Source organism: Triticum urartu, chromosome 6 (assembly GCF_003073215.2).
Source record: "Triticum urartu cultivar G1812 chromosome 6, Tu2.1, whole genome shotgun sequence".
In the NCBI taxonomy this organism is placed as follows: domain Eukaryota; kingdom Viridiplantae; phylum Streptophyta; class Magnoliopsida; order Poales; family Poaceae; genus Triticum; species Triticum urartu.
In genome coordinates, this window is record NC_053027.1 from 33,000,142 (window position 1) to 33,027,043 (window position 26,902).

Below are 26,902 nucleotides of genomic sequence, written 5' to 3' on the forward strand. Positions count from 1 at the left end.
ACAATTTTTAAGGCAATATTTCTCCGTTTTGTAATATTTAGAAAAATAGAAAAATAAGTAGCAGTCCGGGAAGGACACGAGGGCCCACGAGGGTGGTGGGTGCGCCCCCTACCTCGTGAGCACCTCATGTGCCTTCCGAACTCCTTTTTCTTGCACGATACATATTTTGGTCGGTAAAAATTCATTATATAACCTCCGGAAGTTTTGACTCCCGTATCACGCAAATCTCCTCTGTTCTTGTTTCGAGCTGTTTTCTGTCAGGGTTTTTCCAGGCTAGGCATCATGTCGTCTCCCTCCTCCAACAATGGTGACAACGATGCTTGGCTAATGAAGATAGATCTGAAGATGGAAGAACCCACGAGGGTCAACAAGGATGAAAGGATCAAGAAAGCCATGAAGGATCAAGCTCCGGCAGCAAAAGACATCCTTCAACTTGATCATAACCTTCTTACCCCAACTGAGATCGAAGCTTTCAAGATGATTGAGTTAGCTCGTATACAAAACAAGTATCTCACACAAGAAAATATTTTGTTGAAGGAGCATATTGTCGCACTCAAGGGCATTATTCGCAAGCTGGAGGACCTCTTGCGCTCGATGTGCGATTATCCGTGACCTCCACCTTCTTCACCGACAAAGGAGATATAATCACATGGGTATGGGCACTCCCCTTGGCAACTGCCAAGCTTGGGGGAGGTGCCCCGGTATCGTATCACCATCACAACTCCTATCTTTATCATTTTTCTTAGTTCGATCCTATTATAAGTATCTTGATCTAGTAGAATAAAGTTTATGGCATGATCTAGTTTTGAGTTTTGCTTTATGATCTCTCTTTGTAAGCGAGTCCGTGAGCTATATATAATAAAGATTAGTGTTGAGTCAAGGGCTTGATTATTTTTCCATGATCTTGGGTGAATAAAAGAAAGAAGAAAAGAATAAAAAGAAACAAAGAGTTCATATTGATCTTATTGAGAGTAATGACTTCACATAGAAAGAGTATGATGACTAAAAGTTGTTGGGAGTTGGCAGACATAGCTTTGGTCATTGTTGCAATTAATAGGAAGTAATAAGGAAAGAGAGGTTTCACATATAGATATATTATCATTGACATCTTTTATGATTGAGAGCACTCATTAAAATATGACATGCTAAAGAGTTGATGTTGGACAAGGAAGACAACATAATGAGTTGTGTCTTTCTTATATCTGAGATAAAGTATGTTGTCATGGATCCTCTAACTTGTTGAGCTTGCCTTTCCCCCTCATGCTAGCCAAATTCTCAGCACCAAGTAGAAATACTACTTGTGCTTCCAAACACCCTTAAACCAGTTTTGCCATGAGAGTCCACCATATCTACCTATGGATTGAGTAAGATCCTTCAAGTAAGTTGTCATCGATGCAAAGAAATAAAAATTGCTCTAAATATGTATGATTGATTGGTGTGGGAGAAATAAGCTTTATACGATCTTGTGATGTGGAAGTAATAAATGTGATGGACTGCATAATAAAGGTTCATATCACAAGGGGCAATATAAAGTGACGTTCTTTCGCATTGAGATTTTATGCATCCAACCATAAAAGCCCATGGCAACCTCTGCTTCCCTCTGCGAAGGGCCTATCCTTTATTATTATCTTCTACCCTATGCAAGAGTCATGGTGATCTTCACCTTTTCTTTTTCATTTTATCCTTTGGCAAGCTTAGCATGTTGGAAAGAACATGATATATATATCTAATTGGATGTAGGGGAGCATGAGTTATTATTGTTGACTTTACCCTTGAGGTAAAAGGTTGTGGGGCAAAACTATAAGCTCCTATCTTTCTCTGTGTCAGATTAAAACTCCGTAACCACAAGTATCGCGTGAGTGTTAGCAATTATGAAGGACTAAATGATAGTTGAGTATGTGGACTTGCTTTTTAGCTCTGACATAGACTCTTTCCGATGTTATGATAAATTGCAATTGCTTCAATGACTGGGATTATAGTTTGTCGGAGCCTAATAAGGTTTATGATTTATACTTTTGCATTGTGAATTGATCATCACTTGAACATAAGTAATCATATGACAAAATCTATATATGTTGCTGTTATGAGAATAATCATGATGCCTTCATGTCCGTATTTTATTTTTATCGACGCCTCTACCTCTAAACATGAGGACATATTTATTGTTATCGGCTTTTCGCTTGAGGACAAGCGAGGTCTAAGCTTGGGGGAGTTGATACGTCCATTTTGCATCATGCTTTTATATCGATATTTATTGCATTATGGACTGTGAATTCACTTTATGTCACAATACTTATGGCTATTCTCTCTTATTTTACAAGGTTTACATAAGGAGGGAGAATGCCGGCAGCTGGAATTCTGGGCTGGAAAAGGAGCAAATATTAGAGACCTATTCTGCGCAACTCCAAAAGTCCGGAAACTCCACGGAACATCTTAAAATAAATAAAGAAAAATCCTCGCCAAAGATGAAGGCCAGGGGGCCCACACCTTGCTCACGAGGGTGGGCCCCCCCTAGGGCATGCCCCTACCTCGTGGGCCCCCTGGTGGCTCTCCGACGTCCATCTTCTCCTATATGAAGTCTTTCGATGAGAAAAAAATCAGAAGGAACTTTTCGGGACGAGACTCCGCCGCCACGAGGCGGAACCTTGGCGGATCCAATCTAGAGCTCCGGAGAGCTGTTCTGCCGGGGAAACTTCCCTCCGGGAGGGGGAAATCATCACCATAGTCATCACCAACGCTCCTCTCATCGGGAGAGGGCAATGTCCATCAACATCTTCACCAGCACCATCTCATCTCCAAACCCTAGTTCATCTCTTGTATCCAATTCTTGTCTCAAAGTCCGGGATTGGTGCTAGTAGGTTGCTAGTAGTGTTGATTACTCCTTGTAGTTGATGCTAGTTGGTTTATTTGGTGGAAGATCATATGTTCAGATCCTATATGCATATTATTACCCCTCTGATTATGAACATGAATATGCTTTGTGAGTAATTACGTTTGTTCCTAAGGACAAGGGAGAAGTCTTGCTATTAGTAGTCATGTGAATTTGGTATTCGTTTGATATTTTGATAAGATGTATGCTGTCTAGCCTCTAGTGGTGTTATGTGAACGTCGACTACATAACACTTCACCATTATTTGGGCCTAGGGGAAGGCATTGGGAAGTAATAATTAGATGATGGGTTGCTAGAGTGACAGAAGCTTAAACCCTAGTTTATGTGTTGCTTCGTAAGGGGCTGATTTGGATCCATATGTTTCATGCTATGGTTAGGTTTACCTTAATACTTTTATTGTAGTTGCGGATGCTTGCAATAGAGGTTAATCATAAGTGGGATGCTTGTTCAAGTAAGAACAACACCAAGCACCGGTCCACCCACATATCAAATTATAAAAGTATCAAACACGAATCATATGAACGTGATGAAAACTAGCTTGACGATATTCCCATGTGTCCTCGGGAGCGCGTTTCCTATTATAAGAGTTTGTTCCAGCTTGTCCTTTGCTACAAAAGGATTGGGCCACCTTGCTGCACTTTATTTACTTTTGTTACTTGTTGCTCGTTACAATTTATCCCGTCACAAAACTATCCGTTACCACTTATTTTAGTACTTGCAGAGAATACCTTGCTGAAAACCGCTTATCATTTCCTTCGGCTCCTCGTTGGGTTCAACACTCTTACTTATCGAAAGGACTACGATAGATCCCCTATACTTGTGGGTCATCACATGGCTTGTTCGGCCGCCTTGTAAAGCTCAACCAACTGCTTCAGCTGGTCGCTCAAAGGCACGGGGTGTTCGGTCCCAGTATACTGAGACGAGAACAACTTCTCCGTCGAGCTCCCCTCCTGAGCTCGGTAAAACTCCACGGCATCCAGTACACTGCGGGGAAGATCTGTGAACGCCCCTAGAGATCTCCGAATTCGGGTAAGTAAAAGGAAAGTTTCCTCCACATGCTCGCTTTGCATAATGAATACCTTACCTGCTGCTATCTTCTTCACCGCATCAATCTCCTGGAGGGCCTTGTGGGCTTCGGCCTTGGCGCTCCGGACACTTTCAAGAGCCTGCGCGAGCTCGGACTCTCGCATCTTAGAATCAAGCTCCAAGGACTCGTGCTTTTTGGCGAGGGCCTCGAGCTCTTGCTGCACCTCGCCTACTCGAGCTTCTTGCTTCTCCCATTCAATGCGCTCCTTGGCCGCTTTGTCTTCGGCCTCGGACAGCGCCTTCCTCAGGGTTGCCACTTCGGTCTTGGCCCTTGGCAAATCCATGATGATCCTATTACTTTACACCTGAACTTCTTTTTAAATATATAGAAAATGGTATTGCTTACCTTTGCTTTCCTCGAGCCGCCTCTTGGTAAGGCCGAGCTCATCCTCGGACCGCTCCAGGTCCTGCTTCGGCGCAGAGACCTCCGCAGTACGTGCGGCAGCGGCCAGTAGTGAAGCCGGCACATACACATAGACATTTTTCTGATTAGACCCCTGAGTTATCATTTGATCGTCTATTCGACCTTTCTTTCCGAATGCCGAACAGAGCATCAGGGGCTAGTATCCATGTGGGCATATTTTCCTATATCTTAATTGCTTACCTCAAAACATGTTAGGAGGCTGGCGCAAGCTTCGGACAGTCCGTTCTTGGCGGACTGAATTTTCTCGATCACCGCACTCATGATAGTGTAGTGCTCTTCGTCGATGGAAGCGCTGCGAAGCGCTTCCAGCAAGTTGTCCGGCGCCTCTGGTTGGACAGAGGCCACCGGCATGGGCGGCTTTCCCCTCTTAACGAGGGGTCGCCTGCCGGAGTCCGGAACCATCAAAGGTTCCAGCGCAGTGTTCGGCTGGGGGCCGAACTTGGAGCCCGTGGGGATTTTGCTCCCTTTGCGCTGAGGGTCCGGAAGGTCGCCTTGAGGCGCCCCCAGGACTACCTCCGCTTGGCCCGGTGCCTGTTGAGACAACACTTCGACGTTGTCCGTAGGGCAAGGAGTGGAGGCGGTCGGAAGTGAATCGCTATTCATATCCGAGAGTCCAAAGAACCGTCCGACGAAGATACTTCGGTACGGGCTCGGGACGGGCTGCATAATCATATTCGGCATAAGCAGAAGTAGTGCAACAAAACATACCAATTACTATGGTATCCGGATACTTACGACTTCGCCAGGGGCTTGTCCCTTGGGAACCACTCGTCGTCGCTGTGGGAGGCCGTAGTGGAGCAGTCCGGACGGAGGGTCCTTCCCTTCTTGGACCCTTCGGCCTCCCCGGTTGGGTCGGCCTTCCTTTTCTTGTCTCCCCCGGCTGGGGGGAGAACTTTCCTCTTCATCCTCCTCGTCTTCGTGGGAGGAGTGCCCGTCGGAGTCATCGAACAATGAGTCCGATACAACCTTGCGCCGAAGACCCTTGCGGGTCCCCGGAGCCTTCTTCTTGGTCTTCTTCACCGGCACTGAAGGAAATATGCCCTAGAGGCAATAATAAAGTTATTATTTATTTCCTTATATCATGATAATGTTTGTTATTCATGCTAGAATTTTATTAACCGGAAACATAATACATGTGTGAATACATAGACAAACAGAGTGTCACTAGTATGCCTCTACTTGACTAGCTCATTAATCAAAGATGGTTGTGTTTCCTAACCATGAACAAAAGAGTTGTTATTTGATTAACGGGATCACATCATTAGAAGAATGATGTGATTGACATGACCCATTCCATTAGCTTTGCACCCGATCGTTTAGTATGTTGCTATTGCTTTCTTCATGACTTATACATGTTCCTATGACTATGAGATTATGCAACTCCCGTTTGCCGGAGGAACACTTTGGGTGCTACCAAACATCACAACATAACTGGGTGATTATAAAGGATCTCTACAGGTGTCTCCAAAGGTACATGTTGGGTTGGCGTATTTCGAGATTAGGATTTGTCACTCCGATTGTCGAAGAGGTATCTCTGGGCCCTCTCGGTAAAGCACATCACATAAGCCTTGCAAGCATTGCAACTAATGAGTTAGTTGTGAGATGATGTATTACAGAACGAGTAAAGAGACTTGCCGGTAACGAGATTGAACTAGGTATTAAGATACAGACGATCGAATCTCGGGCAAGTAACATACCGATGACAAAGGGAACACCGTATGTTGTTATGCGGTCTGACCGATAAAGATCTTCGTAGAATATGTGGGAGCCAATATGAGCATCCAGGTTCCGCTATTGGTTATTGACCAGAGACATGTCTCGGTCAGGTCTACATCGTTCTCGAACCCGCAGGGTCCGCACGCTTAAGGTTTCGATGATAGTTATATTATGAGTTTATAAGTTTTGATGTACCGAAGGATTTTGGAGTCCCGGATGAGATCACAGACATGACGAGGAGTCTCGAAATGTTCGATACATAAAGATTGATATATTGGAAGCCTATGGTTGGACATCGGAAGTGTTCCGGGTGAAATCGGCATTTTACCGGAGTACCGGGAGGTAACCGGAACCCCCCGGTAACCTAATGGGCCTTAATGGGCCTAGTGGAGGAAGAGGAGAGGAGGCCTAGGGGCTGCCGCGCGTCCCCCCCCCCCAAGTCCGAATTGGACAAGTGGGGGGCGGCGGCGCCCCCTTTCCTTTCTTCCCTCTCCTCCTTCCCCCCCAAGTCCTAATCCAACTAGGGAAAGGGGGGAGTCCTACTCCCAGTAGGAGTAGGACTCCTCCGGCGCGCCTCCTCCTAGAGCCGGCCGCACCCCCCCTTGCTCCTTTATATATGGGGGCAGGGGGCACCCCTAGAGACACAAGTTGATCTTCATGATCGTTCTCTTAGCCGTGTGCGGTGCCCCCCTCCACCATAATCCTCGATAATATTGTAGTGGTGCTTAGGCGAAGCCCTGCGACAGTAGAACATCAAGATTGTCACCACTCCGTCGTGCTGACGGAACTCTTCCCCGACACTTTGCTGGATCGGAGTCCGGGGATCGTCATCGAGCTGAACGTGTGCTAGAACTCGGAGGTGTCGTAGTTTCGGTGCTTGATCGATCGGGCCGTGAAGACGTACGACTACATCAACCGCGTTATCATAACACTTCCGCTGTTGGTCTACGAGGGTACGTAAATTACACTCTCCCCTCTCGTTGTTATGCATCACCATGATCTTGCGTGTGCGTAGGAAATTTTTGAAATTACTACGTTCCCCAACAGTGGCATCCGAGCCAGGTTTTATGTGTTGATGTTATATGCACGAGTAGAACACAAGTGAGTTGTGGGCGATATAAGTCATACTGCTTACCAGCATGTCATACTTTGGTTCGGCGGTATTGTTGGATGAAGCGGCCCGGACCGACATTACGTGTACGCTTATGCGAGACTGGTTCTACCGACGTGCTTTGCACACAGGTGGCTGGCGGGTGTCAGTTTCTCCAACTTTAGTTGAACCGAGTGTGGCTACGCCCGGTCCTTGCGAAGGTTAAAACAGCACCAACTTGACAAACTATCGTTGCGGTTTTGATGCGTAGGTAAGATTGGTTCTTGCTTAAGCCCGTAGCAGCCACGTAAAACTTGCAACAACAAAGTAGAGGACGTCTAACTTGTTTTTGCAGGGCATGTTGTGATGTGATATGGTCAAGACATGATGCTAAATTTTATTGTATGAGATGATCTTGTTTTGTAACCAAGTTATCGGCAACTGGCAGGAGCCATATGGTTGTTGCTTTATTGTATGCAATGCAATTGCGCTGTAATGCTTTACTTTATCACTAAGCGGTAGCGATACTCGTGGAAGCATAAGATTTGTGAGACGACAACGATGCTACGATGATGATCAAAGTGTCGCGCCGGTGACGATGGTGATCATGATGGTGCTTCGAAGATGGAGATCACAAGCACAAGATGATGATGGCCATATCATGTCACTTATTTTGATTGCATGTGATGTTTATCTTTTATACATCTTATCTTGCTTTGATTGACGGTAGCATTTTAAGATGATCTCTCGCTAATTATCAAGAAGTGTTCTCCCTGAGTATGCACCGTTGCGAAAGTTCTTCGTGCTGAGACACCACGTGATGATCGGGTGTAATAGGCTCTATGTTCAAATACAACGGGTGCAAAATAGTTGCACACGCGGAATACTCAGGTTATACTTGACGAGCCAAGCATATCCAGATATGGCCTCAAAACACGGAGACCGAAAGGTCGAGCGTGAATCATATAGTAGATATGATCAACATAGTGATGTTCACCAATGAAACTACTCCATCTCACGTGATGATCAGACATGGTTTAGTTGATTTGGATCACGTGATCACTTAGAGGATTAGAGGGATGTCTATCTAAGTGGGAGTTCTTTAGAAATATGATTAATTGAACTTAAATTAATCATGAACTTAGTCCTGGTAGTATTAGCATATCTATGTTGTAGATCAATAGCTCGCGTTTAGCTCCCCTGTTTTATTTTTGATATGTTCCTAGAGAAAACTAAATTGAAAGATGTTAGTAGCAATGATGCGGATTGGATCCGTGATCTGAGGTTTATCCTCATTGCTGCACAGAAGAATTATGTCTTTTATGCACTGCTAGGTGACAAACCTATTACAGGAGCAGATGCAGATGTTATGAACATTTGGCTAGCTCAATATGATGACTACTTGATAGTTTAGTGCACCATGCTTAAACGGCTAAGAATCGGGACTTCAAAGACATTTTGAACGTCATGGACCATATGAGATGTTCCAGGAGTTGAAGTTAATATTTCAAGCAAATACCCGAGTTGAGAGATATGAAGTCTCCAACAAGTTCTATAGCTAAAAGATGGAGGAGAATAGCTCAAGCAGTGAGCATGTGCTCAGATTGTCTGGGTACTATAATCGCTTGAATCAAGTGGGAGTTAATCTTCCAGATAAAATAGTGATTGACAGAATTCTCTAGTCACCATCACCAAGTTAGTAGAACTTCGTGATGAACTATGATATGCAAGGGATACGGAAACGATTCCCAAGCTCTTAGTAATGTTGAAATCGACGAAGGTGGAAATCAAGAAAAATATCAAGTGTTGATGGTAGACAAGACCACTAGTTTCAAGAAAAGGGCAAAGGGAAGAAGGGGAACTTCAAGAAGAACGGCAAGCAAGTTGCTGCTCAAGTGAAAAAGCCCAAGTATGGTCCTAAGCCTGAGACTAAGTACTTCTACTGCAAAGGGACTGGTCACTGGAAGCGGAACTGCCCCAAGTATTTGGCGGATAAGAAGGATGGTAAAGTGAACAAAGGTATATTTGATATATAGATTATTGATGTGTATTTTACTAGTATTCATAGCAACCCCTCGGTATTTGATACTGGTTCAGTTGCTAAGAGTAGTAACTCGAAACGGGAGTTGCGGAATAAACAGAGACTAGTTAAGGGTGAAGTGACGATGTGTGTTGGAAGTGGTTCCAAGATTGATATGATCATCATCGCACACTCCCTATACTTTTGGGATTAGTGTTGAACCTAAATAAGTGTTATTTGGTGTTTGCGTTGAGCATGAATATGATTTGATCATGTTTATTGTAATACGGTTATTCATTTAAGTAAGAGAATAAATTGTTGTTCTGTTTACATGAATAAAACCTTATATGGTTACACACCCAATGAAAATAGTTCATTGGATCTCGATCATAGTGATACACATATTCATAATATTGAAACCAAAAGATGCGAAGTTAATAATGATAGTGCAACTTATTTGTGGCACTGTCGTTTAGGTCATATTGGTGTAAAGCGCATGAAGAAACTCCATGCTGATGGGATTTTGGAATCACTTGATTATGAATCACTTGGTGCTTGCGAACCATGCCTTATGGGCAAGATGACTAAAGACTCCATTCTCCGGAACAATGGAGCGAGCAACGGACTTATTGGAAATAATACATACTGATGTATGCGATCCAATGAGTGTTGAAGCTCGTGGCGGGTATCGTTATTTTCTGACCTTCACATATGATTTGAGCAGATATGGGTATATCTACTTGATGAAACATAAGTCTGAAACATTTGAAAAGTTCAAAGAATTTTAGAGTGAAGTTGAAAATCATCGTAACAAGAAAAATATGGTTTTTATGATCTGATCGCAGAGACAAATATTTGAGTTACGAGTTTGGTCTTCAATTAAAACTATGTGGAATAGTTTCACAAATTCGTGCCACCTGGAACACCACAGTGTAATGGTGTGTCCGAACGTCGTAACCGTGCTTTATTAGATATGGTGTGATCTATGATGTATCTTACCAATTACCACTATAGTTTTGAGGTTATGCATTAGAGACAGCTACATTCACGTTAAATAGGGCACCATCTAAATCCGTTGAGACGACACCGTATGAACTATGGTTTGGCAAGAAACCTTAGCTGTCATTTCTTAAAGTTTGAGGTTGCAATGCTTATGTGAAAAATATTCAACCTGATAAGCTCAAACCCAAATCGGAGAAGTGCGTCTTCATAGGATACCCAAAAGGAGACTGTTGGGTACACCTTCTATCACAGATCCGAAGGCAAGTTATTCATTGCTGAGAATGGATCCTTTCTAGAGAAGGAGTTTCTCTCGAAAGAAGTGAGTGGGAAGAAAGTAGAACTTGATGAGGTAACTGTACCTGCTCCCTTATTGGAAAGTAGTTCATCACAGAAATCTGTTCCTGTGACTACTAGACCGATTAGTGAGGAAGCTAATGATGATGATCATGTAACTTCAGATCAAGTTACTACCGAAACCTTGTAGGTAAATCAGAGTGAGATCCACACCAGAGTGGTACGGTAATCCTGTTCTAGATGTTATGTTACTTGACCATGACGAGCCTACGAACTATGAGGAAGCGATGATGAGCCCAGATTCCGCGAAATGGCTTGAGGCCATGAAATCTGAGATGAGATCCGTGTATGAGAACAAAGTATGGACTTTGATTGACTTGCCCAATGATCGGCGAGCCATTGAGATTAAATGGATCTTCAAGAGGAAGACGGACGCTGATAGTAGTGTTACTATCTACAAAGCTAGAATTGTCACAAAAAGGTTTTCGACAAGTTCAAGGTGTTGACTATGATGAGAGTTTCTCACTCGTATCTATGCTTAAGTCTATCCGAATCATGTTAGCAATTGCCGCATTTTATGAAATCCGGCAAATGAATAAACAAAACTACATTCCTTAACGAATTTATTAAAGAAGAGTTGTATATGATACAACCAGAAGGTTTTGTCAATCCTAAAGGTGCTAACAAAATGTGCAAGCTCCAGCGATCCATTTATGGACTGGTGCAAGCATCGCGGAGTTGGAATATGCGCTTTGATGAGATGATCAAAGCATATAGTTTTATACAGACTTGCGGTGAAGCCTGTATTTACAAGAAAGTGAGTGGGAGCACTACAGCATTTCTGATAAGTATATGTGAATGACATATTGTTGATCGGAAATAATGTAGAATTATTCTGCAAAGCATAAAGGAGTGTTTTGAAAGAAGTTTTTCAAAAGAAAGACCTCGATGAAGCTGCTTACATATTAAGCATCAAGATCTATAGAGATAGATCAAGACGCTTGATAAGTTTTTTCAATGAGTACATACCTTGACAATATTTTTGAAGTAGTTCAAAAATGGAACAGTCAAAGAAAGAGTTCTTGGATGTGTTACAAGGTGTGAAATTGAGTAAGACTCAAAGCCCGACCACGACAGAAGATAGAAAAAGAATGAAAGTCATTCCCTATGCCTCAGCCATAGGTTCTATAAAGTATGCCATGCTGTGTACCAGATCTATTGTATACCCTACACTGTGTTAAGCAAGGGAGTACAATAGTGATCTAAGAATAGATCACTGGACAGCGGTCAAAATTATCCTTAGTGGAAGAAGGAAATATTTCTCAATTATGGAGGTGACAAAAGGTTCGTCGTAAAAAGTTACGTCGATGCAAGTTTTGACACAGATCTGGATGACTCTAAGTCTCGATCTAGATACATATTGAAAGTGGGAGCAATTAGCTAGAGTAGCTCCGCACAGAGCATTTTAGACATAGAATTCGCAAAATACTTACGGATCTGTATGTGACAGACCCGTTACTAAAATTATCTCACAAGCAAAACATGATCACACCTTAGTACTCTTTGGGTGTTAATCACATAAATGATGTGAACTAGATTACTGACTCTAGTAAACCCTTTGGGTATAGGTCACATGACGATGTGAACTATGGGTGTTAATCACATGGTGATGTGAACTATTAGTGTTGAATCACATGGCGATGTGAACTAGATTATTGACTCTAGTGCAAGTGGGAGACTGAAGGAAATATGCCCTAGAGGCAATAATAAAGTTATTATTTATTTCCTTATATCATGATAAATGTTTATTATTCATGCTAGAATTGTATTAACCGGAAACATAATACATGTGTGAATACATAGACAAACAGAGTGTCACTAGTATGCCTCTACTTGACTAGCTCGTTAATCGAAGATGGTTATGTTTCCTAACCATGAACAAAAGAGTTGTTATTTGATTAACGGGATCACATCATTAGAAGAATGATGTGATTGACATGACCCATTCCATTAGCTTAGCACCTGATCGTTTAGTATGTTGCTATTGCTTTCTTCATGACTTATACATGTTCCTATGACTATGAGATTATGCAACTCCCGTTTGCCGGAGGAACACTTTGTGTGCTACCAAATGTCACAACGTAACTGGGTGATTATAAAGGAGCTCTACAGGTGTCTCCAAAGGTACATGTTGGGTTGGCGTATTTCGAGATTAGGATTTGTCACTCCGATTGTCGAAGAGGTATCTCTGGGCCCTCTCGGTAAAGCACATCACATAAGCCTTGCAAGCATTGCAACTAATGAGTTAGTTGTGAGATGATGTATTACGGAATGAGTAAAGAGACTTGCCGGTAACGAGATTGAACTAGGTATTAAGATACCGACGATCGAATCTCGGGCAAGTAACATACCGATGACAAAGGGAACACCGTATGTTGTTATGCGGTCTGACCGATAAAGATCTTCGTAGAATATGTGGGAGCCAATATGAGCATCTAGGTTCCGCTATTGGTTATTGACCGGAGACATGTCTCGGTCATGTCTACATTGTTCTCGAACCCGTAGGGTCCGCACGCTTAAGGTTTCGATGATAGTTATATTATGAGTTTATAAGTTTTGATGTACCGAAGGAGTTCGGAGTCCCGGATGAGATCACGGACATGACGAGGAGTCTTGAAATGTTTGAGACATAAAGATTGATATATTGGAAGCCTATGTTTGGACATCGGAAGTGTTCCGGGTGAAATCGGCATTTTACCGGAGTACCGGGAGGTTACCGAAACCCCCCGGTAACCTAATGGGCCTTAATGGGCCTAGTGGAGGAAGAGGATGGAGGCCTAGGGGCTGCCGCGCGTCCCCCCCCCCCCCAAGTCCGAATTGGACAAGGAGGGGGGGCGGCGCCCCCCATTTCCTTTCTTCCCTCTCCTCCTTCCCCCCAAGTCCTAATCCAACTAGGGAAAGGGGGGAGTCCTACTCCCGGTAGGAGTAGGACTCCTCCGGCACGCCTCCTCCTAGAGCCGGCTGCACCCCCCCTTGCTCCTTTATATACGGGGGCAGGGGGCACCCCTAGAGACACAAGTTGATCTTCATGATCGTTCTCTTAGCCGTGCGCGGTGCCCCCCTCCACCATAATCCTCGATAATATTGTAGAGGTGCTTAGGCGAAGCCCTGCGACAGTAGAACATCAAGATCGTCACCACGCCGTCGTGCTGACGGAACTCTTCCCCGATACTTTGCTGGATCGGAGTCCGGGGATCGTCATCGAGCTGAACGTGTGCTAGAACTCGGAGGTGCCGTAGTTTCGGTGCTTGATCGATCGGGCTGTGAAGACGTATGACTACATCATCCGCGTTATCATAACGCTTCCGCTGTCGGTCTACGAGGGTACATAGATTACACTCTCCCCTCTCGTTGCTATGCATCACCATGATCTTGCGTGTGCGTAGGAAAATTTTGAAATTACTACGTTCCCCAACAGGCACCTCGTAAGGTGCCGGAGTCAGCATCTCCGTTAGGAGAGTGCCTGCAGGATCTTTGGGCAGGGGGGGGCTGGGCAATCAAGCTGCTCCGCTGTCTTTATCCAGTCCTGTTTATGACATAGAAGCTTAGATCCTGCATATGACTAAACCGGGGCAAATAAATACCCTAAGAGATATAAAAACTTACCGGATTGGCGTGGCGCTTTGCGCTGAGTCTGCGGTCCTCGGTGAGGGAAGGAGGTACCTCGGCGCCCTTGAATAGCACCCTCCAGACGTCCTCGTGTGTCGTGTCATAGAGCTCTCGCAACGTCTGGTGCTTGGCCGAGTCGAACTCCCACAAATCGAATGCCCGTCGTTGACACGGGAGGATCCGGCGGAAGAGCATGACCTGGACCACATTGACGAGCTTGATTTTCTTGCTCGTCATGTTCCGGATGCAGGTCTGGAGTCCGGTCAACTCTACCAAAGAACCCCAGGATAGGCCCTTCTCTTTCTAGGAGGTGAGCCAAGTGGGTATTCCGGATCAAAATTTGGGGGCCGCCACCCAGTTGGGGTCGCGCGGCTCGGTGATGTAGAACCACCCTGATTGCCACCCCTTTATGTGTTGGGGAACGTAGTAATTTCAAAAAAAATCCTACGCACAGGCAAGATCATGGTGATGTATAGCAACGAGAGGGGAGAGTGTTGTCCATGTACCCTCGTAGACCGAAAGCGGAAGCGTTAGCACAACACGGTTGATGTAGTCGTACGTCTTCACGATCCGACCGATCAAGTACCGAACGCACGGCACCTCCGAGTTCTGCACATGTTCAACTCGATGACGTCCCTCGAACTCCGATCCGGCCGAGTTTTGAGGGAGAGTTTTGTCAGCACGACGACGTGGTGACGATGATGATGTTCTACCAACGCAGGGCTTCGCCTAAGCACCGCTACGATATGATCGAGGTGGATTATGGTGGAGGGGGCACCGAACACGGCTAAGAGATCAAGAGATCAATTGTTGTCCCTTTGGGGTGCCCCTGCCCCCGTATATAAAGGAGTGGAGGAGGGGAGGGCTGGCCCTCTCTATGGCGCGCCCTAGGGGAGTCCTACTCCCACCGAGAGTAGGATTCCCCCTTTCCTAGTAGAACTAGGAGCCCTTCCAAGTAGTAGGAGTAGGAGGGAAGGAAAGGGAAGGGAAAAGGAGAAGGAAGGAAGGGGGCGCCCCCCCTCCCTAGTCCAATTCGGACCAGCCCATGGGGAGGGGTGCGGCCACCCTTTGAGGCCTTTCTCTCCTTTCCCGTATGGCCCATTAAGGCCCAATACGAATTCCCGTAACTCCCCGGTACTCCCGAAAATACCCGAATCAATCGGAACCTTTCCGATGTCCGAATATAGTCGTCCAATATATCGATCTTTACGTCTCGACCATTTCGAGACTCCTCGTCATGTCCCCGATCTCATCCAGGACTCCGAACTCCTTCGGTACATCAAAACACATAAACTCATAATATAACCGTCATCGAACTTTAAGCGTGCGGACCCTACGGGTTCGAGAACTATGTAGACATGACCAAGACACGTCTCCGGTAAATAACCAATAGCGGAACCTGGATGCTCATATTGGCTCCTACATATTCTACGAAGATCTTTATCGGTCAAACCGCATAACAACATACGTTGTTCCCTTTGTCATCGGTATGTTACTTGCCCGAGATTCGATCGTCGGTATCTCAATACCTAGTTCAATCTCGTTACCGGCAAGTCTGTTTACTCGTTTCGTAACACATCATCCCGCAACTAACTCATTAGTTGCAATGCTTGCAAGGCTTATGTGATGTGCATTACCGAGAGGGCCCAGAGATACCTCTCCGACAATCGGAGTGACAAATCCTAATCTCGAAATATGCCAACCCAACATTTACCTTTGGAGACACCTGTAGAGCACCTTTATAATCACCCAGTTACGTTGTGACGTTTGGTAGCACACAAAGTGTTCCTCCGGTAAACGGGAGTTGCATAATCTCATAGTCATAGGAACATGTATAAGTCATGAAGAAAGCAATAGCAACAAACTAAATGATCAAGTGCTATGCTAACGGAATGGGTCAAGTCAATCACATCATTCTCTAATGATGTGATCCCGTTAATCAAATGACAACTCCTGTCTATGGCTAGGAAACTTAACCATCTTTGATTCAACAAGCTAGTCAAGTAGAGGCATACTAGTGACATACTGTTTGTCTATGTATTCACACATGTATTATGTTTCCGGTTAATACAATTCTAGCATGAATAATAAACATTTATCATGATATAAGGAAATAAATAATAACTTTATTATTGCCTCTAGGGCATATTTCCTTCATTATGGTATCCACATAGGTGCCCTCGAGCCAGGTGACGTTAGGCATCTTGCCCACCATGGCGCCTCCGCACTCTGCTTGCTGGCCACCCACCACCTTCGATTTAACATTGAAGGTTTTCAGCCATAGGCCGAAGTGGGGCCTGATGCGGAGGAACGCCTCGCACACGACGATAAACGCCGAGATGTTGAGGATGAAATTGGGGGCCAGATCATGAAAATCCAGCCCGTAGTAAAACATGAGCCCGCGGACAAATGGGTGGAGGAGAAATCCCAGTCCGCGGATGAAATGGATAAAAAAAACTACCCTCTCATGGGGTTCGGGCGTAGGGACGATCTTCCCTACGTCTGGCAGCCGGTGCGCGATATCCGCGGCCAGGTATCCGGCTGCCCGCAACTTTGCGATGTTCTCCTCCGTGACGGAGGAGACCATCCACTTGCCTCCTGCTCCGGACATGCTTGGAGTGGTTTGAGAAGTAGGACGCGAGCTTGGGCGCTGGAGCTCGAGTGCGTGAGAATGGATTAGCGAGGAGGTAGAAGGCGTGGGTAAAAGGGGGTAAATCCTTGTCCCTTTATAAGGGCGAAAGAGGCGATGTGTCTCCCCACTTGCCTGGTAAAACCGCTTATTCCCCAGGCGCCGTGAATGATGGCGCGGTTGGGTTACCCACGTCCATATTGATGAGAATCCCGTAATAAGGGGTACACGATCTCTGCTTTGACAAGACGTGTCGAGAAAACCGCCCCATGTTATGTGCGGTGCTGGTCGAGAAAAACGGTTCAAATAATGACCGAGCCATGACATGATGTCGTGCTGTCAGAACGCGTCAGTGGATTAGATTTGTGGAAATATTATTCTCTCTGTGGTAGTATGTGGAACTTGTTTTGCAGAGCCGGACACTATTCTGGTGTTCAAAATCTTCTATGGAGTATTCGGAGGAGGAACCCGCCTTGCAATGCCGAAGACAATACTACGCGCCGGACTCATCGTCATTGAAGCCTGGTTTAGGGGCTACTGAGGGAGTCCTGGATTAGGGGGTCTCTGGACAACCGGACTATATCCTTTGGACGCACTGTTGGACTATGAAGATACAAGATTGAAGACTTCGTCCCGTGTCCGGATGGGACTCTCCTTGACGTGGAAGGCAAGCTAGGCAATACGGATATGTAGATCTCCTTCCTTGTAACCGACTTTGTGTAACCCTAGCCCCCTCCGATGTCTATATAAATCGGAGGGTTTAGTCCGTAGGACAACATACAATCATGCTATAGGCTAGCCTCTAGGGTTTAGCCTCTATGATCTTGTGGTAGATCAACTCTTGTAATACTCATATCATCAAGAACAATCAAGCAGGACGTAGGGTATTACCTCCATCAAGAGGGTCTGAACCTGGGTAAACATCGTGTCCCCTGCCTCCTGTTACCATCCGCCTTAGACGCACAGTTCGGGACCCCCTACCCGAGATCCGCCGGTTTTGACACCGACACGGGGTGTAATAATCCCCTGGCAGCAACCTAAGATCCAGGCTCTGCGTATCCAAATCAAACCTCAGGATACTTCTTGATCCTGCCACGGTAATAGACCAGTGAAGGCGATCCCCTGCCAGCATAGCGGGCTGGCCCCTGAAAATGAACAAACCCTCGGATGGAATCGGTGCCGAGAGGCAGTCACCCCATATGCCCGTCTCCGACGAGTAAACGCAGGCGAGCGCTATTCTAGGCTGCTCCCCGTCGCTGCCTACCAGGACCACCCGAAAGTGGTCGACATCTCCGGCGGCGCGAAGCACCGCCCCGCTGATATCACCCTCCACCCCGTGGAACTCGAAATCCGGGGGAACGGCCAGGCGAAGCTGGTGGCCGGCGACGGGGTCCCACACAATAACATGGAGCCAGATCGGGAGGAAGAAGAGCGCGAGGCCGTGGCGCCTTCCGAGGGCGATGCAGTGCTCGTCGAGCTTCAGGCGGAATTGCTTGAGGGGGAGGCGGTCGGGGGCGTCGGGAGCTGGCTGGAAGGTGATTCTGTAGTGTTGGATGAAGGAGCCGAGGAGGAGAGCATTGTGGCGGTGGTGGATGCGGAAGCGGCGGCGGAAGGCGGGGTCGGAGAGGAGGCGGCTGCAGACGGCGGAGGCGCGCGGGAGGGAGGAGGGCTGCGGGGGGAGGCAGAGGAGGATCTCGGAGTGCAGGTCGTCGCCTTCCGGCAATGAGCAGGGGCGGCGGTGGAGGCAGCCCGCCATCGTGTCGCCCTCCCCACCGTTGTTTGTGCTGATGCGGGTGTGAAGTCGAGTGTGTTGGGGAACGTAGTAATTTCAAAATTTTCCTACGCACACGCAAGATCATGGTGATGCATAGCAACTAGAGGGGAGAGTGTGATCTACGTACCCTCGTAGACTGACAGCGGAAGCATTATGACAACGCGGTTGATGTAGTCGTACGTCTTCATGGCCCGACCGATCAAGCACTGAAACTACGGCACCTCCGAGTCTTAGCACATGTTCAGCTCGATGACGATCCCCGGACTCCGATCCAGCAAAGTGTCGGGGAAGAGTTCCTTCAGCACGACGGCGTGGTGACGATCTTGATGTTCTACCGTCGCAGGGCTTCGCCCAAGCACCGCTACAATATTATCGAGGAGTATGGTGGAAGGGGGCACCGCACACGGCTAAGAAAATGATCACGTGGATCAACTTGTGTGTCTAGGGGTGCCCCCTGCCCCCGTATATAAAGGAGCAAGGGGAGGAGGCCGGCCGGCCCTAGGGCGCGCCAAGGAGGAGGAGTCCTCCTCCTAGTAGGAGTAGGACTCCCCTCTTTCCTACTCCTACTAGGAGGGGGAAAGGAAGGGGGAGAGGGAGAAGGAAAGGGGGGCGCCGCCCCCCCCCCCTCTCCTAGTCCAATTCGGACCAGAGGGGGAGGGGGCGCGCGGCCCACCCTGGCCGCCCCTCTCTCTCCACTAGGGCCCATAAGGCCCATTACTTCTCCCGGGGGGGTCCGGTAACCCTCCGGCACTCCGGTTTTCTCCGAAATCATCCGGAACACTTCCGGTGTCCGAATATAGCCGTCCAATATATCAATCTTTATGTCAATATACCACTAGGCCCATTAAGGCCCATTAGGTTACCGGGGGGTTCTGGTAACCTCCCGGTACTCTGGTAAAATGCCGATTTCACCCGGAACACTTCCGATGTCCAAACATAGGCTTCCAATATATCAATCTTTATGTCTCGACCATTTTGAGACTCCTCGTCATGTCCGTGATCACATCCGGGACTCCAAACTAACTTCGGTACATCAAAACTCATAAACTCATAATATAACTGTCATCAAAACCTTAAGCGTGCGGACCCTACGGGTTCGAGAACAATGTAGACATGACCGAGACACGTCTCCGGTCAATAACCAATAGCGGAACCTGGATGCTCATATTGGCTCCCACATATTCTACGAAGATCTTTATCGGTCAGACCGCATAACAACATACGTTGTTCCCTTTGTCATCAGTATGTTACTTGCCCGAGATTCGATCGTCAGTATCTCAATACCTAGTTCAATCTTGTTACCGGCAAGTCTCTTTACTCGTTTGGTAATACATCATCTCGCAACTAACTTATTAGTTGCAATGCTTGCAAGGCTTATGTGATGTGCATTACCGAGAGGGCCCAGAGATACCTCTCCGACAATCGGAGTGACAAATCCTAATCTCGAAATATGCCAACCCAACATTTACCTTTGGAGACACCTGTAGAGCTCCTTTATAATCACCCAGTTACGTTGTGACGTTTGGTAGCACACAAAGTGTTCCTCCGGCAAACGGGAGTTGCATAATCTCATAGTCATAGGAACATGTATAAGAAATGAAGAAAGCAATAGCAACATACTAAACGATCGGGTGCTAAGCTAATGGAATGGGTCATGTCAATCACATCATTCTCTTAATAATGTGATCCCGTTATCAAATGACAACACATGTCTATGGTTAGGAAACATAACCATCTTTGATTAACGAGCTAGTCAAGTAGAGGCATACTAGTGACGTTTAGTTTGTCTATGTATTCACACAAGTATTATGTTTCCGGATAATACAATTCTAGCATGAATAATAAACATTTATCATGATATAAGTAAATAAAATAATAACATTATTATTGCCTCTAGGGCATATTTCCTTCAGAGTGCGGCCGTCACAGTGAAGAGACAGAGAAATCAAGCTGACCACCAAACCAAGGATAAAGAAAGGGCAGTGATCTGCGCCGGCGCGCCGGCCCAATGTTTTGGCTGGTCGTGCGCGGGCCATCAGATCAAATCGCGGAGACCGTGAGATCTAGGTAAAAATGGTTCGCCCAGCTCCCTTCTTCCTCTCGCAGAAACGCTCTTGTCTCCTCCCCGCATCTCGCGCATGCAACCCCCTGAATCTCACGCAGCTCGCCGGGGCGGGGGCCACGCTCTCCTACTGCCCGCCTCCCTCCAGGTTGCAGCACCACCCCTCCCCTCCCTGCTCTTTGCTAGTTCTCGTCATCGGAATTCGCGGCAACCCCACACCAGCATCTTGTTTTCGTGCTCTCCGTCGCGCTTGAAAATGGATGTAGCAAAAACTTCGCCAGTAGTATCAAAATACGATTATGGCTGTAGCAAATCATCATCCCCGTTGTCGCGAGGTCGTAGCTCTGCCTTGATGGAGGTAGCAAAAAAAAATTGCCGGTAGTACCAAAAAACAACTACGGTTGCAGCAAAACTTGTCATCGCCGGTGCCCCACAACCATCCTCTGTTTGTATCAAAAAAAGAAGCCGGTTGTAGCAAACAACAGATTTGGTTGCAGCTTTTCGTCCTCGTCCATGGCTTCCGTCGTCTGTGGTTGAAACTTTTTTTGCCGCCGGTTGAAACTTTTTTTGTTTATGATTTTTCATGGTTGAAGCTTTTTTTATGTCGGTTGAAGCCTTTTCCCTTGCTGGTTGAAGCTTTCAGCATTATGCTTATTGCCGGTCGGAACACGCCTTGTTTCTAGTAGCAAAAATCCATGCTGGATGCAGCTATTTTGTCGGCCGGTTCCAGCTCAAATCCACGCTGGTTACAGCACCGATCGCCTCCATTTGAAGCTCATCGCTGAGCTCCACCTCGCCGCTCGTAGCATCTAGTCTCGCCAGTTTTTAGCTTCTGACTTCTGAGCTGGCCGCTTCCAGTGTTTTAGCCGGTAGGTTGCAGCAAAAATAGATGCTGGTTCCGGCATCGCAGCCGCGCAGGGCTCACCCCTTGTCCTCGTGTCCATCTCTGACGAGAGATGGTCATCAGGGATCATGGGATTCAGGGCGAGCGTTGGCCATCATAGAGAAAGGAAAAGGAGGAGGGAGATTGAGGGTGTAGGAGGGTGGGGTGGGGGGAGGAGGAGGAGGGTCGCAGCAGCGAAGGCAGTGGTGCGGGACAGGGGACCAGAGTTGCGGCGACGCCGGTGGTGCCGGACGGGGAACGGAGTTGTGGGGATGGGGCGGGGGAGCTGAGCGATGGAGAAGGAAGAAGGAGATGTGTTGTAGATAAGGGAAGGGGTGCGCTGTTTCTGGCTGCATGATTACAATCCATCTCGCGGCTTGCGTGAGACCGGCATAACAGTTGGGCCGGTGCCCCGACTGGAAACATTTCCCATAAAGAAATATAAAAGCGTTTAGTGAGACAAATTTCAGTGTTTCTAAAGAGCGTTTAACGACATAAGTTTTTATTTTTTTGCACACGCCACAAAAAATGTTATTTTTCCGTGAAACTTTGTGCACACACATAGAACATGAAGACTTATCCGTGCAACCATTTTTAGATTTTTTTAGCATTTAGAAATATGTTTTCCGAAGTGGGTTCATATGTACCCGGGTTCATCCATGCACTTCCCAGCGTTTAGATCACTACTTCAGAGCATCTCCACTGGCGCCCCCAACAGCCCCATGACGAGTTTTTTCGCGCTGGCAACAAAGGAAGTGACCAATAAGGGAGCCCAGTTTTCTCTCTCTCTCTCTCTTCGATTCGAGGCAAAGCCCACCATACCCGAGACATGGATATTTTGCTCCATGCTTTAGCGAACTGAAGCCTTTACAACGTTCACAACAAAGGTAGAAAAATAAAATAAAAGGTTCGATACAGACCTAAAGGGCGAAAGGTACGAGGCCTAACAGAATAAAACAAAAGCCACGATGGTGAGGTAGATCATGCCGCAAGATCGGCCTCCATGCTGATCAATGAGCACCCTGTGACGTCGAAGCCTCGACGCAAGAGATCTGAGTTTGTTCATCAGCACCTCAATGATGGATGCGTCCTCTGACTTGCTCAAAAGCTTCCATAGCTGCAAGAAAATTGCCATTTTTTACATGGCATCAGCAGGGTGTTTGATGAATTTTACTTCAATTAGAGCTTTGTTTCTAGTATGCCAAAGGGCCCATGTCATGGTTGCGAAGACTAACCACGTAATCCTATGGGTGCGTTCAGATAATCTAGATGATAACATGTGAAACGCCCTAAACGATCTCGGTGCCCAACTGCACCGAGTGACATCGCAGATAGAACCCCACAAAAATTGCGCAAGGATGCATTTGAAAAAAAATGCGGCCAGTGCCTTTGATCATGCCACATACACTGGTAGAAAAAGGGCCTGTTGTCCCGGTCCGTAAGGGCCTTTTGTCCCGGTTCTGGAACCGGGACTAAAGGGTCGATACTAATGCCCTGTCCCTTTGTCCCGGTTCAATCCAGAACCGGGACAGATGGGCCTCCACGTGGCCTGTGCGCGGAGCCCAGGCAGGAGACCCTTTGGTCCCGGTTGGTGGCACCAACCAGGACCAATAGGCATCCACGCGTCAGCATTTCTCTGGTTGGGGTTTTTGTTTTTTTGAAAGGGGGGGGGGGTTTGGGGGTTTGGGGGGTTAATTTAGGTGTTTCATATATTGTGTTAGCTAGCTATAATTAATAGAGAGAAGTGTCCTCTCTTATGTCCGTGCTTAGTCGACGCTACGTACTATACATACGTATAGAGAGGACTAGACACGCTAGCTAGCTAGTAAGCAAACGAAGAAAACAGAAGATCGTCATGAACATATATGCATACAGAGATAAGTGATATCGACCACCTCTCCTCCGAGAGATTGGTCGAACAACAAGTTCTCGTATATCTATCCGACACTACCGGCTACATATATACAATAATTATCTCTTACAAATATAATCATACGGACTCAGGGTCCACATAGTATTCTCCGTCTTCAGGGATCACGTGGTCAAGAAAGAATGCCGCCAATTCCTCTTGAATTGCTCGCATGCGAGCTGGTGCTAGGAGTTCATCCCGCTTCCGAAACATCTAATTTAAAGAAGGGGGTCAATACATATATATATGAATGAATGAAACTCAACACAAATGATGGTAATAAAATAAAATTGTGAATGTTGTTATTTACGTACTTCATATTGTTCGTCAGTGTAGCCCCGCTCACAGGTCATGTGGCGGATGGACTCGCAAACGTAGTATCCACAGAAATCATTCCCTTTTTGTTCCTGACACAACCACTTTACAAGAAATAGAGGTCAATCAAACTGATAAGCAAGAATGTCAAATGGTATTGATGAAACTAGCGCTTGAATGACTAGTAGATGCGCGGAACATGCTACTATAGTACTTACTTTCGGGTGTCTAAATTGCAGCTCCTTCGGCAGTCCCGGAGCTTTTCTGGTGAATTTTCTCCAAACCCTGCCGGACAAAGAAAACAATTACTTGATATAGCAGTAAATGAACAAAGTTGCTAATATGGTGGATAATGATCGATTTAACTTACTTCTCGAGTATTTGAGTCATGTCTGCATAGCCTGGGGATCTTTTCGTCTTGAGTCTAAGACGGTTACTAGTCCCTGCTCAAGCTTAATCTCTAGGAGAATATAGTGGAAACTGCACACGCATGCATAACTCATCAATTACATTACTATAACCTTGACTAATATATAAGGGAAACCGAATATGCACAAGACAGTAACACTCACTTGAAGTTGTAAGGAAAGAGTATTGTATCTTTGTTTTCATTTATTACCAACGATCGTAGCAAGTTGGCCTCGGTAGCTGCGGCATGAAATTTAACCTGAGTTGCATCTATGAGATATGTGTTAATGAACCCAATATCACCGACTTGTCTTTTCTTCAATTCGGCGATCTTCAATCTGCATAATATAGTGAGGATGATTATAAATACATGCAATGAAAGAGCTGAGCTATATAGAGAGACTTAATGACAGAAGTAGTACTACTTACAGACAGTAGCAGGCGACCGTTCTTTTATCGAGGGCCAATTGATTGAAAAACTGATAGAACTCCTCAAATGGAACAGGCAACAGTTCAATTCCAATGAGGTCATGCTCCTTTTTTAACTTTCACATACAAAGTACTCCTCCCCCCAGAGTCTCTACAGATTTTCAAGTACCAATCATGCAATCTTCGCATCATCGTTGATAGAGATCTTTCATCTTTGACGAGAGGCTTCCCGTACTCGTATCTTTGTATCTGCACCTCCATGGGTTCATAATGTACATCCTCGGGCAGGTAATCTGCAAGATTTCTATAACCGGGCAACATCCTCGGATCATTGGCGACGTTGTGGCTAGGCACCTTGAGCGGGGGGCATGATTGCTTCGCTTGTTCGCCGAGTTGGGCAATTTGTTTCCTAGCTCATCGTTCTTTCAGCCTTTGATCACTGACAGTACTTCCCGACCGCTCCGCTTCGGCAAATTCCTTTCCAATAATGTGCTCATAGTTTCCTTTCGGCGGAGACTTGGGTGGTTTTGTCAGGGCAGCCAGAGTGCGCTTCGCTTTCACCGGATCTACCTTCTCCTCCGGAAGTGGATGTCTCTTTGCTTTCAACCCTTGAAACCAGTCATCCACTTCGGTTCGTGCGATCTCGGCGTTCTCCTCCGGGGTCCTCTCGTATGGTAACTTCTCTGGAGTCTTCAGAGAAGGACCGAATCTGTATGTCCTCCCGCCTCTGGCTGTACTGCTAGACGTTGGCCGAGCAGACAGAGCGGTTGTCTTCTTTACTTGCTTACGAGGCGGAGGAGAAGGACTACGACGCGCCGGAGCAGCCGGAGCGGCGGCAGGTCTCTTCCGCCCTTGCTGACGAGGCGGAGGAGGAGGCTGGCTGCTCAGGCGCGTCGGCGCGGGCAGAGAAGGAGGTGGAGTGCCGCCACGCGCTGGAGAAGGAGTCGGTCGAGTGCCCTAATCTTCACTCGCCGGAGGAGGAGGCGGTGGAGGAGGCGGAGTGCCCTGACTTGCCGGAGGAGGAGGAGGAGGCGGAGGCGTCCAGTTCGGAAGGTTGATGAGCTCCTTACGCCATAGGCATGGTCTTCAGAGCAGACCCCAGCCTAGTCTCCCCTTCACCGGTAGGGTGGTCAAGATGGAGGTCCTCAAATCCCTCCGTTATTTCATCCACCATCACCCTAGCATATCCTTCTGGAATCGGCCGGCAGTGAAAAGTTGCGCCGGGTTCAGTAGGATAAACAGAGCCAACAGCCGCCTTGACCTTCAAATTCATCCATTGTGTCATAAGGTGGCAATTTTGAGACTCCGTGATAGCATCCACGGGATAGCTGGCAGGAGCCGTCAAGGCATGCTCCGGCTGAAGCAGCTCGGTGGAAGCCACGTTGCTTCTCCGCTGAGATGGCGGGGTAGCTTCGGGGGAAGCTTCGGCAGTATGTTTGCTGTGATTTGCTTCTCGTTCCTCTATCGCTTGTACCCTTGCTTGCAGCGCCTGCATTTGGGTCTGCTGCACTTTTTTCCTCCTCTCATGGGATTTGTAACCGCCTGCGTCCGGAAACCCAACCTTCCACGGAATGGAGCCTGGCGTGCCTCGTGTCCGTCCAGGGTGCTCAGGATTCCCGAGGGCCATTGTGAGCTCGTCGTTCTCTCTGTCTGGAAAGAACGTCCCTTGCTGCGCTGCTTCGATATAGTGCTGAAGCTTCCTGACTGGTATGTCCATTTGATCGTTCGTCCAAATGCACTTCCCTGTTACAGGGTCCAAGGTTCCGCCAGCCCCGAAGAACCAAGTCCGGCAACGGTCTGGCCAGTTAATTGTCTCTGGTTTGATCCCTTTATCAACCAGATCATTCTCAGTCTTGGCCCACTTAGGCCGGGCTACAAGGTAGCCACCTGACCCCGTGCGATGGTGATGCTTCTTCTTCGCAGCATTTTGCTTGTTTGTCGCCAACATCTTCTTACTCTTTTCCGATGTCTTGTGGGCCACAAATGCGGGCCAGTGATCTCTGATCTTCTCATATCTGCCCTTGAATTCCGGTGTCTCATTATTTTCGACAAACTTATTCAGCTCTTGCTTCCACCTCCTGAATAGTTCTGCCATCCTCTTAAGAGCAAAAGACTTGATTAATTGCTCTTTAACTGGCTTCTCTGGATTATCCTCTGGCGGTAGGGTGAAATTTGACTTCAGCTCAGTCCAAAGATCATTTTTCTGCATATCATTGACATAAGACACCTCAGGGTCTTCTGTAGCCGGCTTAAACCATTGCTGGATGCTGATCAGGATCTTGTCCCTAACCAAAACCCCGCA

At 46.8% G+C, this 26,902-nt stretch overlaps 1 protein-coding gene across 1 annotated transcript in view; it reads right to left on the reverse strand.

Annotated features, from left to right (window-relative positions):
- The window catches only part of LOC125516482, a 45,466-nt gene extending 26,890 nt beyond the window's left edge, over positions 1 to 18,576 (reverse strand). Inside the window, exons 1-2 of the mRNA XM_048681911.1 lie at positions 17,831 to 18,576; positions 15,790 to 15,809 (exon numbers count right to left, since the gene is read on the reverse strand). Coding sequence (XP_048537868.1) covers positions 15,790 to 15,809; positions 17,831 to 18,576 — 766 coding nt within the window. The remainder of the gene's footprint in view (positions 1 to 15,789; positions 15,810 to 17,830) is intronic.
- Positions 18,577 to 26,902: the final 8,326 nt, after the last annotated feature.